The sequence below is a fragment of the Passer domesticus genome, chromosome 23 (assembly GCF_036417665.1).
Source record: "Passer domesticus isolate bPasDom1 chromosome 23, bPasDom1.hap1, whole genome shotgun sequence".
NCBI classification, from domain to species: domain Eukaryota; kingdom Metazoa; phylum Chordata; class Aves; order Passeriformes; family Passeridae; genus Passer; species Passer domesticus.
Genome location: NC_087496.1, coordinates 6,138,249 through 6,150,572, shown reverse-complemented (window position 1 = coordinate 6,150,572; position 12,324 = coordinate 6,138,249). Strand labels below are relative to the sequence as shown.

Here is a 12,324-nt window from a genome sequence, read left to right as displayed (position 1 = left end):
GGATGTGTCCCTTGGCTCCGTTCCTGGTGGCATTGTGGCCCCAGGTGCACACACACACACACCAGGGGAGGTGAGAGGGTTTAAACAGCTTGGCCATGCCCCAGATGTTTTTTTTTTTTATTATTATTTTTGGGTTCATAGCAGCTGCAAATTTGGGCAAGTGGAATTTTATTTTGAGTGCTGACCAGAGAGCTTCAGCCAAGGCCAGGCACAAAGCAAACACAAAGCAAGGGACAGGTTCCCAAAAATGAGGTGAAGATGAGAGTACCAAGGGGAAAAAAAAAAAAAAAAAAGAAAAAGCAACACAAGTGGCCAGAAATGGACATCAGCTCCCACAGGTGGAGGGATTCCAGCAGGTCTGGTGCTCTGCAGGTTTCCTGACACCTTTGCTGTGCCCTGAAGGCATTAGAAAAGCTCCTCCACCCCCCTCTGCTGCTCTGGGCTGTTGAGGTGGCTTCACTCACATCCCCATTTATTCCTCTGCCCGAATTGGTTTAATCCAGCAACACTCAGCCCTCTAACCCCGGGCAAGGTGTCACACAACTGAACCTGTTGCTGCCAGTGGATTCTCCAAAGGCTGGGCTGTCAAAACTTCAGATAACTCTGCCACTGGCAGAAGATTTTCTTCCCACTGGGGAAGAAAATGCTAATTCAGGCCCGAGTTTCTATCATTTCCAAGCAAATTGAATCCAATTTCACATCACTTTGATCTAACTGCCTTTAGAGAAAAAAAAAATAAAGCATTGCACTTTGAAGGAATATAAATACAGTCTGGAGAAGGCAGAATATTAATTGATACTATTAAATTCTTGGGACATTTAAGATGTCACGTGTCTATTCTAGAGAAAATTTTGTGGATTTTTTTTTTTTTCAAAAGGAGCCCAAGGACAGCACAGTTTGTTCCTTCCCTGAAACTGCCATGAAGATGCCTCAGCTTGTGAAGATCTGAGCTGCTGGGACTCACCTGCTTCCATTGTTGGTGCTGCTGACCAGTCCCAGCTCCCAGATCCTGCGGGGATTTGGGGAAGATCTGTCCCTCATCAGCTTCCCAGAGCAGAGTGAAGCCTGTGCTCATAATTCCCTGGGAAAGTTCCAGCTGAGCCTGGCGGAAATGGCTTTTCTAGAATTTAGGGATGTCTCCAGCACCAAACCTCGTTTGGGATTTGCTTAAATGCAAATCCCTGGATCTGTGTTTCACTCCGCTTTGCATGGTCAGTGTGGGTCCTTCCCCGGGAGCCTCCTGCCTGTCTGAGCTGGCATTTCATGGCTGAAAATGGAAAGGAAAGGAAAAGAAAGGAAAGGAAAGGAAAGGAAAGGAAAGGAAAGGAAAGGAAAGGAAAGGAAAGGAAAGGAAAGGAAAGGAAAGGAAAGGAAAGGAAAGGAAAGGAAAGGAAAGGAAAGGAAAGGAAAGGAAAGGAAAGGAAAGGAAAGGAAAGGAAAGGAAAGGAAAGGAAAGGAAAGGAAAGGAAAGGAAAGGAAAGGAAAGGAAAGGAAAGGAAAGGAAAGGAAAGGAAAGGAAAGGAAAGGGGAAAGGAAAAGGGGAAAGGAAAAGGGGAAAGGAAAAGGGGAAAGGAAAAGGGGAAAGGAAAAGGGGAAAGGAAAGGGGGAAAGGAAAAGGGGAAAGGAAAAGGGGAAAGGAAAAGGGGAAAGGAAAAGGGGAAAGGAAAAGGGGAAAGGAAAAGGGGAAAGGGAGCTGCTTTTTTTGGCCCTTCCATTCTTGCCCAGCCCTTCCTGCTGTGGGGGGTTTGCCTGGCGGGCGACAGAAGGTTCAGGAAGCACCAGGTGGGCAGGGCCAGGTGGAAGGTGGCACAAAAAGGAGCAGGTTTTGCTCTGCCAGCAGCGGGCTGCGTTTGCCAGCTGCCCCCTGGCACCTCCTGGGCTGCAGACTGCTGTGAGGACACCCAGGTTAAACCCCCATCCTGGGGTGCAGGTGTTTGCTCTGCTGCCTGCAGAAGGAATCCCACTGAAAACAGGGGGAGAACAAAAGCTCAGCCAGGCTGCTTTGAGATGGAAACCTCTCTGCTGGTGTTTTGTTCTGAAAAATCGCCGCACCCACGTTTTCTGGGGAGTTTGGTGGAGCTGGGCACGTGTGTGCCATTCACACGGGGCACAGCTGGGGCTGTGGTGGGGTTTGCAGAAGCTCTTGTGGGCGGCACGACACGCTCTGGGCACGTTCTGCAGAGCCCCTTCCAAAAAGGGGCTTGAAACCTCTAAAACCTTTTAAAAAGGGGTTTAAAACCTTAAAAAACCCTTTTAAAAGGGGTTTGAACCCTTTAAAACCCTTTTAGAAAGGGGTTTAAAACCCTTTAAAACCCTTTAAAAAAGGGGTTTGAACACTTAAAAACCCTTTTTAAAAGGGGTTTGAACCCTTTAAAACCCTTTTCTAAAAGGGGTTTGAACCCTTTTAAAAAGGGGTTTGAAGCCTTTTAAAAAGGCATTTACCTGTGCCAAAGCAAACTTCGGGAATTGTGCCTGTGCTTTGTGTAGCAAAGAGCCTGGGGCAGCAGATGGGGCAGTCAGGGTGTGTTTAATTCCATCCCATGAAGGAGCAGGGAGGATTTGATGCATTATCATTGTTATTATTATTGATTTGTTGTAAAGAGCTGCAGAACTGATGGGGTTTGTGTTCAGTGTTGGCCTGAATCAACCCAGGGGTGGGTTTCCAGTGCGAGGACTCTTGTTTAAGCACGGAATTGTTCCGGAAGCGCCAAAAACTAACTTGGAATGATTTGGTTTGGAAGGAACCCTAACACTCATCCCATTCCACCGGACACCTTCCACTCCCCCAGGCTGCTCCAATCCCCGCCCAACACCTTGGACACTTCCAGGGCTGGGCAGGCAGAGGTTCTTGGCAGTGCGGGCCCGGCCTTTCCCCGGCCCGGCCGGGATCCGGCGCTGCCATCACCCCCGGCCCTAAACACCCCGGAACCTCCGTTCCGCGCCGCTGCTTCCCGCCGGGGCCTCTCTCCCGCCGCGCTCAGGCAGGCCGTCCCTGCTCTGCGATTGGCGGGCGGGCGGGGCGGCGGCCGCTGTGATTGGCGGGCGGGCGCGCGCGGTGCGTCGCGCTCCGGTGCCCCCCGCGGGGGCAGCTGTGGCGGCGCCGCTTATCCCGATCCCCGCGGGCCCCGCCGGGCTCGGCGCCGGCTCCGGGAGCCCCGGCGGTGCCGGGAGCCATGCCGCCCGGCCGCGCGGCCGTGGTGCTGCGGTGCGAGTGGCAGCGGTGCTCGTTCGCGGCCGCGGAGATGGAGGAGTTCTGCGGGCATGCGGCGCAGCACCTGCAGCAGCCCGTGCCCGGCCAGCAGCGCGGCGACACGGACCCGCTGGGTGAGGGCACGGCGGGAGGGCCGCGCTGCGCTCCGGGGAGCGGCAAAACAAGGGAACACCCCGGAGCTGTGTCGTGGGGTGCTCGGCGGGGACAGGAGGGGGTTCCGCCCTGGGGAGGGTGCCCGGGCCTGGGGGTGTCGCAGGAGCTCCCGGAGGTGGCTCTGAGTGCCCTGGGGACAAGGTGGGCATTGGGCACAGCTGGCACGGCTGGCCTGGGGCTGCCCCGGCCTCGATAATCTCTATTTTCCTGCCCAGGGAGCGCTGCTGGCCCTGCGTGCCCCCGTGGCGGGGCAGGGCTGGAGCCGGGTGGGCTTGGGGAGACCTTGGGGGCGCTTCTGTGGGGAGAGGCTGAGCTCGGGGCGGCTGGCTGGCTGTCCGTGTCCAGAGGAGCTCTCTGTCTGTCCGTGTCCAGAGGAGCTCTCTGTCTGTCCGTGTCCAGAGGAGCTCTCTGTCTGTCCGTGTCCAGAGGAGCTCTCTGTCTGTCCGTGTCCAGAGGAGCTCTCTGTCTGTCCGTGTTCAGAGCAGCTCTGTCAGTCTTTCTGTCTGTCTGTTCCAGAGGAATTGTGTGTTTTCTAGAGCAGCTGTCTGTCTGTCTGTCTGTGTCCAGAGCAGCTGTCTGTCAGTGTTCAGAACAGCTGTCAGTCTGTCTGTCTGTCCATGTCCCAAGCAGCTCTCTGTCAGTCTGTCCATGTCCAGAGCAACTGTCAGTCTGTCAGTGTCCAGAGCAGCTCTCTGTCTGTCTGTCAGTCTGTCTGTCCGTGTCCAGAGCAACTGTCAGTCTGTCTGTCAGTGTCCAGAGCAGCTCTCTGTGTGTCTGTCAGTCTGTCTGTCCATGTCCAGAGCAGCTGTCTGTCTGTCCATGTCCAGCTCTCTGTGTGTCTGCCCGTGTCCAGCTGTCTGTCTGTCAGTGTTCAGAGCAGCTGTCTGTCCATGTCCAGAGCAGCTGTCTGTCTGTCTGTCCAGAGCAGCTGTCTGTCAGTCTGTGTGTCCGTGCCCAGCTGTCAGTCTGTCTGTCCATGTCCGGAGCAGCTCTCTGTCAGTGTTCAGAGCAGCTGTCTGTCTGTCTGTCTGTGTGTCCATGTCCAGTGCAGCTCTTTGTCTGTCCGTGTTCAGAGCAGCTGTCTGTCTGTCTGTCCCAGAGGAGCTCTCTGTCAGCCTGTGTGTCTGTGTCCAGCTGTCGGTCTGTCTGTCAGTCTGTCTGTCCCAGAGCAGCTCTCTGTCAGTGTTCAGAGGAGCTGTCAGTCTGTCTGTCCGTGCGCAGCTGTCAGTCTGTCTGTCCGTGTCCAGAGCAGCTGTCAGTCTGTGTGTCCATGCCCAGCTGTCTGTCTGTCAGTCTGTCTGTGTGTCCCAGAGGAGCTCTCTGTCAGCCTGTGTGTCCGTGCCCAGCTGTGTGTGTCTCAGTGTTCAGAGCAGCTGTCAGTCTGTGTGACCGTGTCCAGCTGTCTGTCTGTCTGTCCAGAGGAGCTGTCTGTCAGTCTGTCTGTCCGTGTCCAGAGCAGCTGTCAGTCAGTCTGTCTGTCTGTGCAGAGGAGTACACGTGCCTGTGGCAGGGCTGCGGGTTCTGCTGCCCGGAGAGCCCGGCCGAGCTGCTGCGCCACGTGCTGTTCCACTGCTACCACACCAAGCTGAAGCAGTGGGGGCTGCGCGCCCTGCAGGGCCAGCCCCAGCTCAGCCCCTGCCAGCTGGGCTGCCACAGCAGGAACATCATCCCCGACATCCAGGAGGGCTTCCTGTGCCTCTGGGAGTACTGCGAGGTGAGAGCCGCCCTGCCGGGGGCGCGGGGCTGCGCCGGGCTCTCACAGGCTCAGTGGTTCTTTTAAAACATTATATCATATCGTGTCATATTGTGTAATATTACATCATATTATATCATATATATATTATATTATGCTATATTATGTTATATTGTTATGTTACATTACATCACTTTTTGTTACATTTTATTACATCACATTTTGTTACATTACATTGCATTACATTGCATTATATTACATTATATATTATATTATATTACATTACATTCTATTATATTATATTATATTATATTGTATCGTATTGTATTGCATTATACTGCATTATATTATATAATATTGGATTATACTGCATTGCATCATATTATATTGCATTATATTATATTATACTATATTATATTATATTATATTATATCATATTATATCATATCATATCATATCATATTATACTGCATTATATTGCATCATATTATATTATATTGCATTATATTGCATTGCATTATATTATATTACATTACATTATACTATATTATATTATATTATATTATATTATATTATATTATATTATATTATATTATATTATACTATATGATATCATATCATATCATATCGTATCATATTATACTGCATTATATTGCATTATATTATATTATATTATATTATATTATATTATATTATATTATATTATATTATATTATATTGCATTATATTGCATTGCATTACATTGCATTATATTACATTACATTATATTACATTACATTATATTACATTACATTATATTACATTACATTATATTACATTACATTATATTATATTACATTATACTATATTACATTGTATTATATTGCATTATATTATATTACATTATACTATATTACATTATATTACATTCTATTATATTACATTCTATTATATTACATTCTATTGTATTAAACTAAACTATGGAATACAGAAATTATACTTACAGAAGGTTAAAAAAATAATAATGAAAACTCGTTACCCTTTCCAGAGCCTCGACACAGTTTGACTTCAATTAGCCAATAAGTCAAAACAATTCCCATGAAACCAATGAAACAATCCCCCGTGGGTAAACAAACACCACCCACATTCCAAAGCAGCAAAACACAGGAGAAGCAAATGAGATAATTATTGTTTTCCTTTTCTTCTGAGGCTTCTCAGCTCCCCAGGAGAGAAATCCTGGGCAAAGGGATTTTTCCAGAAAATAGGACTGTGACGAGCAGGGGCTCACTGGGAAGGGGGAGCTGCTGGCTCTGTCTGGAGCTGTGTGGGAGCCTCTCAGCTCGTCCTGGTGTCTCTCACCCTGCCCCGTGTGTCCTTCCCCTCAGAGGTCCTTTGACAACCCCGAGTGGTTCTACCGGCACGTGGAGGATCACAGCTTCTGCTCCGAGTACAAGGCAGCAGGCAAGGAGAACCACGTGCTGCTCTGCGGCTGGAAAGGTTTGTGGGGCCTTGCAGGGCTTCTCCTGAGAGCTTTGGGCTGGGTGGCAAACATGGGAGCAGGTCTCAGAGAGCCCCTTGGCCTTCAAAAAGAGCAGTAGTCAGTCTGTCAAAAAGAGCTTTTCAAATTCCATGGTTTTGACAGTGAAATATTCCTGCAGAAGTTCCCTCAGCTGAGTGCTCAGACAGAACTTCCTATTTATATGTAATCAGTACCTTGGAGAAAAGGTTGATTTAGTTTGATTTTGATTTTTTTCCTTAATTTCTCCCATGGTTGTGCAGTTGCCCTAACTGCTTGGCAGAACCAGTACCACCCTGGTGATTTTACAATATCACCGTGCCAATCTCACCCTGCTGTCTGGGCATTTTGGAGCCTTGCTGGCCCAAACAGGACGAGGAAGCTGCTGTTCAGTGAGGCTGTGTCCCTGGGGAGGTCTCTCAGCTGTGCTGTTCCCTCCCCAGACTGCAACTGCAGCTTCAAGGGCCGCTGCAAGCTGCGGGAGCACCTGCGCAGCCACACGCAGGAGAAGGTGGTGGCCTGTCCCACCTGTGGGGGGATGTTTGCCAACAACACCAAGTTCTTCGACCACATCCGCCGCCAGACTGCCCTGGAGGGTGAGGCCTGGGGCAGGGAGGGGCTGGGCACTGCTGGGCACTGCTGGGCTGGCACGTTTGGGTGGCTGGAGGTGCCCCGTGAGCCAGGCTTGGAACAGCCTGGCGTGTCTGCTGAGTGATGGCAGCCTGGGATTGAGCCTCACCTTGTCAGCCAGCCATGTCCTGAGCAGGGGTAGGGACTCTCCCACCTCCCTGGGCAGCCCCTTGCAGCATCCGACCATCCTTTCCATGAAGGAATTCCTCCTGAAGTCCCACCTGAACCTCCCCCAGCCCAGCTTGAGGCCGTGTCCCCTGGGAATTGTCTCCTGGCAGAGGCAGGCTGGAGGCTGTTCCTCCTGTGGGAACCCGGGGCTGCCCACCAGCGTTTCCATCCCCCTGGAGCACCTCTCCTCACTGCTCTCTGTGCTGTTCTCCCTGCCCTGCTGTCTCCTGTGCCCCCTGTGCAGAGCAGAGGTTTCAGTGCTCCCACTGCTCCAAGAGGTTTGCCACCGAGCGGCTGCTCCGCGACCACATGAGGAACCACGGTGAGTGAGTGAGTGAGTGAGTGAGTGAGTGAGTGAGTGAGTGAGTGAGTGAGTGAGTGAGTGAGTGAGTGAGTGAGTGCAGGGCCCTGCTGCCAGCTCAGCCCCCTGCTCTGCCCTGCTCTGGGGTGACGTTTCTCCCCGTTTTTGTCCCAGTGAACCACTACAAGTGCCCCCTGTGTGACATGACCTGCCCGCTGCCCTCCTCGCTGCGCAACCACATCCGCTTCCGGCACAGCGAGGAGCGCCCCTTCAAGTGTGACTACTGTGACTACAGGTGAGGGCCCTGTCCCCACACCTCCCAGAGGCCTCTGTGTGTGTGTGTGCTGCAGCTCTGTTCCCTCACGTTGTTTTTCCAGCTGCAAGAACCTCATTGACCTGCGGAAGCACCTGGACACGCACAGCAAGGAGCCGGCGTACCGCTGCGAGTTCGAGGCCTGCAGCTTCTCTGCCCGCTCCCTCTGCTCCATCAAACTGCACTACAGGAAGGTCCACGAGGTGGGAACTGGCATTGCCCCATATCAATCTTCCCAGAGAAGTTTCTGTCTCCTTCCCTGCACGTGCTGATGTTGCTCTCGGTGTCCCTCAGGGTGACTCCGAGCCCCGGTACAAGTGCCACGTGTGTGACAAGTGCTTCACACGGGGGAACAACCTCACTGTCCACCTCAGGAAGAAGCACCAGTTCAAATGGCCCTCGGGACATCCTCGCTTCAGGTACTGCTCACCTTGAGCTCCTCAGTGCCTCCTCTCCAGTGCACCCTGAGCTGTGCTGGCAGTGATTTCTGTAAATGTGTTCAAGACCCTTTTCCCAATGGCTGGGAGGCACTGGGCAGTGAATGTTCAGTGGGATCTGAGCAGTGCTGGCTGGCAGCTCCAGGGCAGTGGTGCCATCACTCTGGTGGGACACTTCTGAGCTTGGCAGGGACCAGGTCCAGGTGTTCCCCTCTAGAGAGAGAAATCTTGGGACAGAATCCTCTGCTGCACACCCTGTAGGAAATCCAGAGGGTTTCCAGAGCCTGAAAGCTGGGAGGGGAAGAGGATGGACTTGAAATTCTCCCAGTACAACAGTGGTGGAAGGAGATGGGCTGGGGAGGATTGAGCCTGGCACAGAGCTCAGAATCTGCCACACGGGTGTGCCTTTGGGAGTAGGGCTGAAACACCATCTGTGCAGCACAGGGGTTGGAAGCTCGGCTGTTGTGCCCTTTCCCTGGCTGCTGCCCATCTCCTGGGAGGGGGAGCGTGCCTGGCTGACCCCTCTGTCTGTGCCCAGGTACAGGGAGCACGAGGATGGCTACATGAGGCTGCAGCTGGTGCGCTACGAGAGCGTGGAGCTCACAGAGCAGCTGCTCAAGGACAGGGAGAGGCGTGGGGAGGCTCTGGATGGCTCCAGCGAGTGCGTGGTGCTGCCTGAGGGCGAGGGCAACCTGCAGGGCATCCTTCTGGAGCCTGCAGCAAACCCTGCCCCAGCAGAGAACAGCACATCAGAGCTGCCTGCGCCCCCAGCCCTGTGCTCTGCTCCCAGCCCTGAGCCAGCACGGCCCAGCCCCATCCCAGGAGCTTCCTCCTCCTCCTCCTCAGAGCAAGGAGGCAGCAGCACCAGCAGCCCCATCATCCGTGTGGTGAGCAGGACCAACGAGCAGGGCCAGAGTGAGACTGTCTATTACGTGCTGGCCAGCACAGCCTCAGAGCAGCAGGCCACAGCAGCCCCGGGCCTGGAGCTGGAGGAGAACGTCATGGACAGGCTGCAGAAAACAGCTGAGGAGCTGGGCATCCAGATCCTGTGAGGGGCTGCCCCTCTGCTGCAGGAGAGCCTGAGCCTCGTGGGGATGTGCTGCTGGAGGAGTGCTTGGGGACAGGGCTGGGCTTGTCCTCAGCCCAGCCTGGCTGGCTGCTGGTTCTGTCGGCGTGGGGAGAGGGGAGGGACACATCCCCCGGGTGTGTCAGAGCTGCAAGGAGCTGTCTGCCTCCTCCTTGTGGGGATTGGGGCCTGTCAAGCTTCTCCCACCCTTCTGGGAGGTTTGGCCCAGGCCTGGCAGGGTGGGGTGGTCAGCAGCTGTGCCCTTCTGTTCCCCAGGCAGGATGGTGTGTGGAGCACACTGGTGCTGAAGTCTCTTCCCTTGGCAGGCCTGTCCTGCCCATCCATGCCTTTTCCAGGGGGTTTCATGCCTTCATCAGCACTTCCTGCACACATTGCCTGTCTCACCTGCTGCTGCTGGTGGTGTTTGGCTCCCTGATCCCATAACCAGCCCTGCTCTCTGGGAGGCCAGTGCAGCACTGGGACATTGGGAGCTTCTTGCTGCTTTTGGCATGCCCTGGGTGTCCTCCCCACATTGGGGTTTGGGCTCCTGCTTGGGCAAAGTGTTCTTTGGCGAGACAAATAAACATCAGGCTGCCAGGCCCAGCAGTGTCTGGTGTTTTCCTGCTCAGCCCTACCCCTGCCAGCTGTGCTGTGCAGGGTGGGAGGTGGGCACTGAGGAGCTGCCAGGCTCTCCTGGCACTGTGCTGCTCCCCAGAGGTGGCACTGGAAGGCCGGGTTTAGCTCTGGCACTGGTGTTCCTGCAGTGGGGCTGAGTTCTGCTGCCTCCCCGGGGCTGTCTGCTGCCTGCTCAGGCCTTGTTTGAATCCAGGGAGCAGCCTGGGCTTGTGAGCAGGGCCAGCTTGTCCTTTTTTGAATGGCTGGGTGAGGACAGTGAATTTGGGGTCCCTGGAGTGCCATTTAGACCCTCCCTGTCCTGATGTGCCCAGGGAGGCACTGGGCTGGGCACTGACTTCCCTCATTGCTCTCTCTCCAGCATCTGAGCAAAAGCTGCTGGAATTTTGGGGTGTTGGGGAAAACCCTTGATCCCAGCAGCTCGGGAGGGGCAGGAGCTGTCCCTGAGAGCCCACCCTGCTGGAGGATGCCCCTTGCTGCAGGCAGAGCATCCCTGCCTTGCCCAGCCTTCCCACCCCAGCCTGGCCCTGGCCTGGCACAGCTGGGCTGAGCTGCCTTCGGGAGAAGCCCCGTGCCAGGTTTGCACTCGCAGCACTTCCAGCCTGCCCTCTGCTCCACGGGCACAGCTCTGCTGCTGCTGGTTTGGGGCTGGCTGCTGGGATGTCCCTTTAAACCCGGCCCCAGGCAGGGTAATCTGCCAGAGATTATCTGCGGGGAGAGGATTGGCATTAGAGGGAATGTGTCCTCCTTCCCCCGTGCCCTGCAGCCTCCCCGCGCCTGGGGTGTGTGTGCAAACCGAGGTCACTTTCTCCTGGGCGAGGGGAGGAGGGCAGGTGATGGCACTGGGCCTCCTCTTCCTCGCCGTGCTGGCCACGCTCACCTCCTGCCAGCAGCCAGAAGGTAACAGGGGGCTGGGGGGACAGGGGGTTTATGGGGTACCCCAGAGCTGGCACCAGTCCTGCCCAGTAAGGAGCAAGAACAGGCACAGGGGACGTGGGAGCTGAGGTGTGAGTGGGTGCGCTCACAGCAGGGCTGGGATGGGATTTGGGATGGGATGGGATGGGATGGGATGGGATGGGATGGGATGGGATGGGATGGGATGGGACAGGCTGGGAAGGGCTGGGATGGGTTTGTGCGGGCTCCAGCACCGCCCTGTGGGCTCTGAGGGCTGGGCAAGCCCTGGCCATGGTGTCGCTGTCCCTGCTGGCCCCGGCAGAGCTGGACACGTACTGGTCTGGCACGGCGCCCATCTGCCTGGGGGGCTGCAAGGGGCGGCACAAGGAGCTGAAGAGGAGCCAGTGCGGGAACGGCAGCTGCTGCTGGCTGGGCTACAAGTCCTTCTGCAGAGGTAAAACCCGCGGGATCCCTGGCGATGCTCTGTGCCACGCTGCCTTGCGTGGTGACCCCTGCGCTGTCCCCGCGGCCAGCAGCCTGCCCAGCTGCCATCCCCGCCTGCATCCCTGTCTGCAGTGAACTGCGGGCGGCCCGAGGCGGATTTTAACTCGGTGGTGCACGGCAACGACTGGTGGGTGGGCTCCGTGGTGCGCTACAGCTGCCGGCCCGGCTTCGTGCTGCTGGGGGACCCCGCCAGCGCCTGCCAGCCCGATGGCCGCTGGACCCCCAAGCCCTCCTGCCTCCGTGAGTAGCCCGGCCGCTGCGGGCACGGCCCCGAGCTCTCCTGGCTGCGGGTGAGCCCCCCGTGATGGGCCGTGCCCCGCAGGGATCTGCCTGCGCGGCCGCATCGAGATCAGCGAGCGGGAGCTGACCGGAGGCTGCTCCTCGTCCTGCGGCAGCCCCGCGCCCCCGGGAGCCGCCCTCAGCCGAGGATGCATCAGGGTCTCCGCCTGTGCCACCAAGCTGTCGGGCTGGCCCCGCTGGTTCCAGCGCTGTGACATCTGCGAGTGCGACTGCCACGTGCCCTGCGGTGGGTCCCGCTGCTGGCACTGCCCGCCCGAGTGTCTCTGTGTGAAGGGAAGGCTGGCACTGGGAGGTGGGAGCTGCAAACAGCTCAAAATCCGCTCTCTTTGCTCTCCTCAGGTGCTTCCAGGTAGAGCTGGGCCGGCCGGGGCTGTGGGGGGCTCCCAGCCCGGCTCTGCCTCCCATCACTGCTGCGCTCCTTCCCGAGGCTGCCAGCTGAGGGTTCTGCGCTCACTCTGCCAGGGTGGCTCATGCCAGGCTCCCCAGGGCCGGGGGGTGCTCTGGGAGAAGCAGCTGCTGGGATCTG

At 55.6% G+C, this 12,324-nt stretch overlaps 3 protein-coding genes across 4 annotated transcripts in view; 2 read left to right on the top strand and 1 right to left on the bottom strand.

The window, feature by feature from the left end:
* Positions 1–1,523, bottom strand: part of POU2AF2 (POU class 2 homeobox associating factor 2) — an 11,783-nt gene extending 10,260 nt beyond the window's left edge. Inside the window, exon 1 of the mRNA XM_064397543.1 lies at positions 965–1,523. Within this exon, the coding sequence (XP_064253613.1) occupies positions 965–974 (10 nt within the window). The 5' untranslated portion in view covers positions 975–1,523. The remainder of the gene's footprint in view (positions 1–964) is intronic.
* A 1,514-nt stretch (positions 1,524–3,037) lies between these two features.
* Positions 3,038–10,068, top strand: HINFP (histone H4 transcription factor). 2 transcript variants are annotated; one of them, XM_064397713.1, is made up of 9 exons: positions 3,038–3,324; positions 4,852–5,078; positions 6,422–6,533; positions 6,996–7,148; positions 7,595–7,672; positions 7,826–7,946; positions 8,029–8,167; positions 8,259–8,383; positions 8,940–10,068. In XM_064397713.1, the coding sequence occupies exons 1-9, from the start codon at positions 3,174–3,176 to the stop codon at positions 9,451–9,453; spliced, it is 1,620 nt and encodes a 539-aa protein (XP_064253783.1). In that variant the 5' UTR covers positions 3,038–3,173; the 3' UTR covers positions 9,454–10,068. The 2 variants fall into 2 exon arrangements, with proteins under 2 accessions (XP_064253783.1, XP_064253782.1); XM_064397712.1 differs by lacking the exon at positions 3,038–3,324 and having other exon boundaries at positions 3,597–5,078.
* Positions 10,069–11,236: 1,168 nt separating this feature from the next.
* Positions 11,237–12,228, top strand: LOC135285434 (CUB and sushi domain-containing protein 3-like). Its single transcript, XM_064397708.1, has 4 exons — positions 11,237–11,448; positions 11,571–11,738; positions 11,821–12,024; positions 12,138–12,228. The coding sequence occupies exons 1-4, from the start codon at positions 11,286–11,288 to the stop codon at positions 12,149–12,151; spliced, it is 549 nt and encodes a 182-aa protein (XP_064253778.1). The 5' UTR covers positions 11,237–11,285; the 3' UTR covers positions 12,152–12,228.
* The last annotated feature ends 96 nt before the right edge of the window (positions 12,229–12,324 follow it).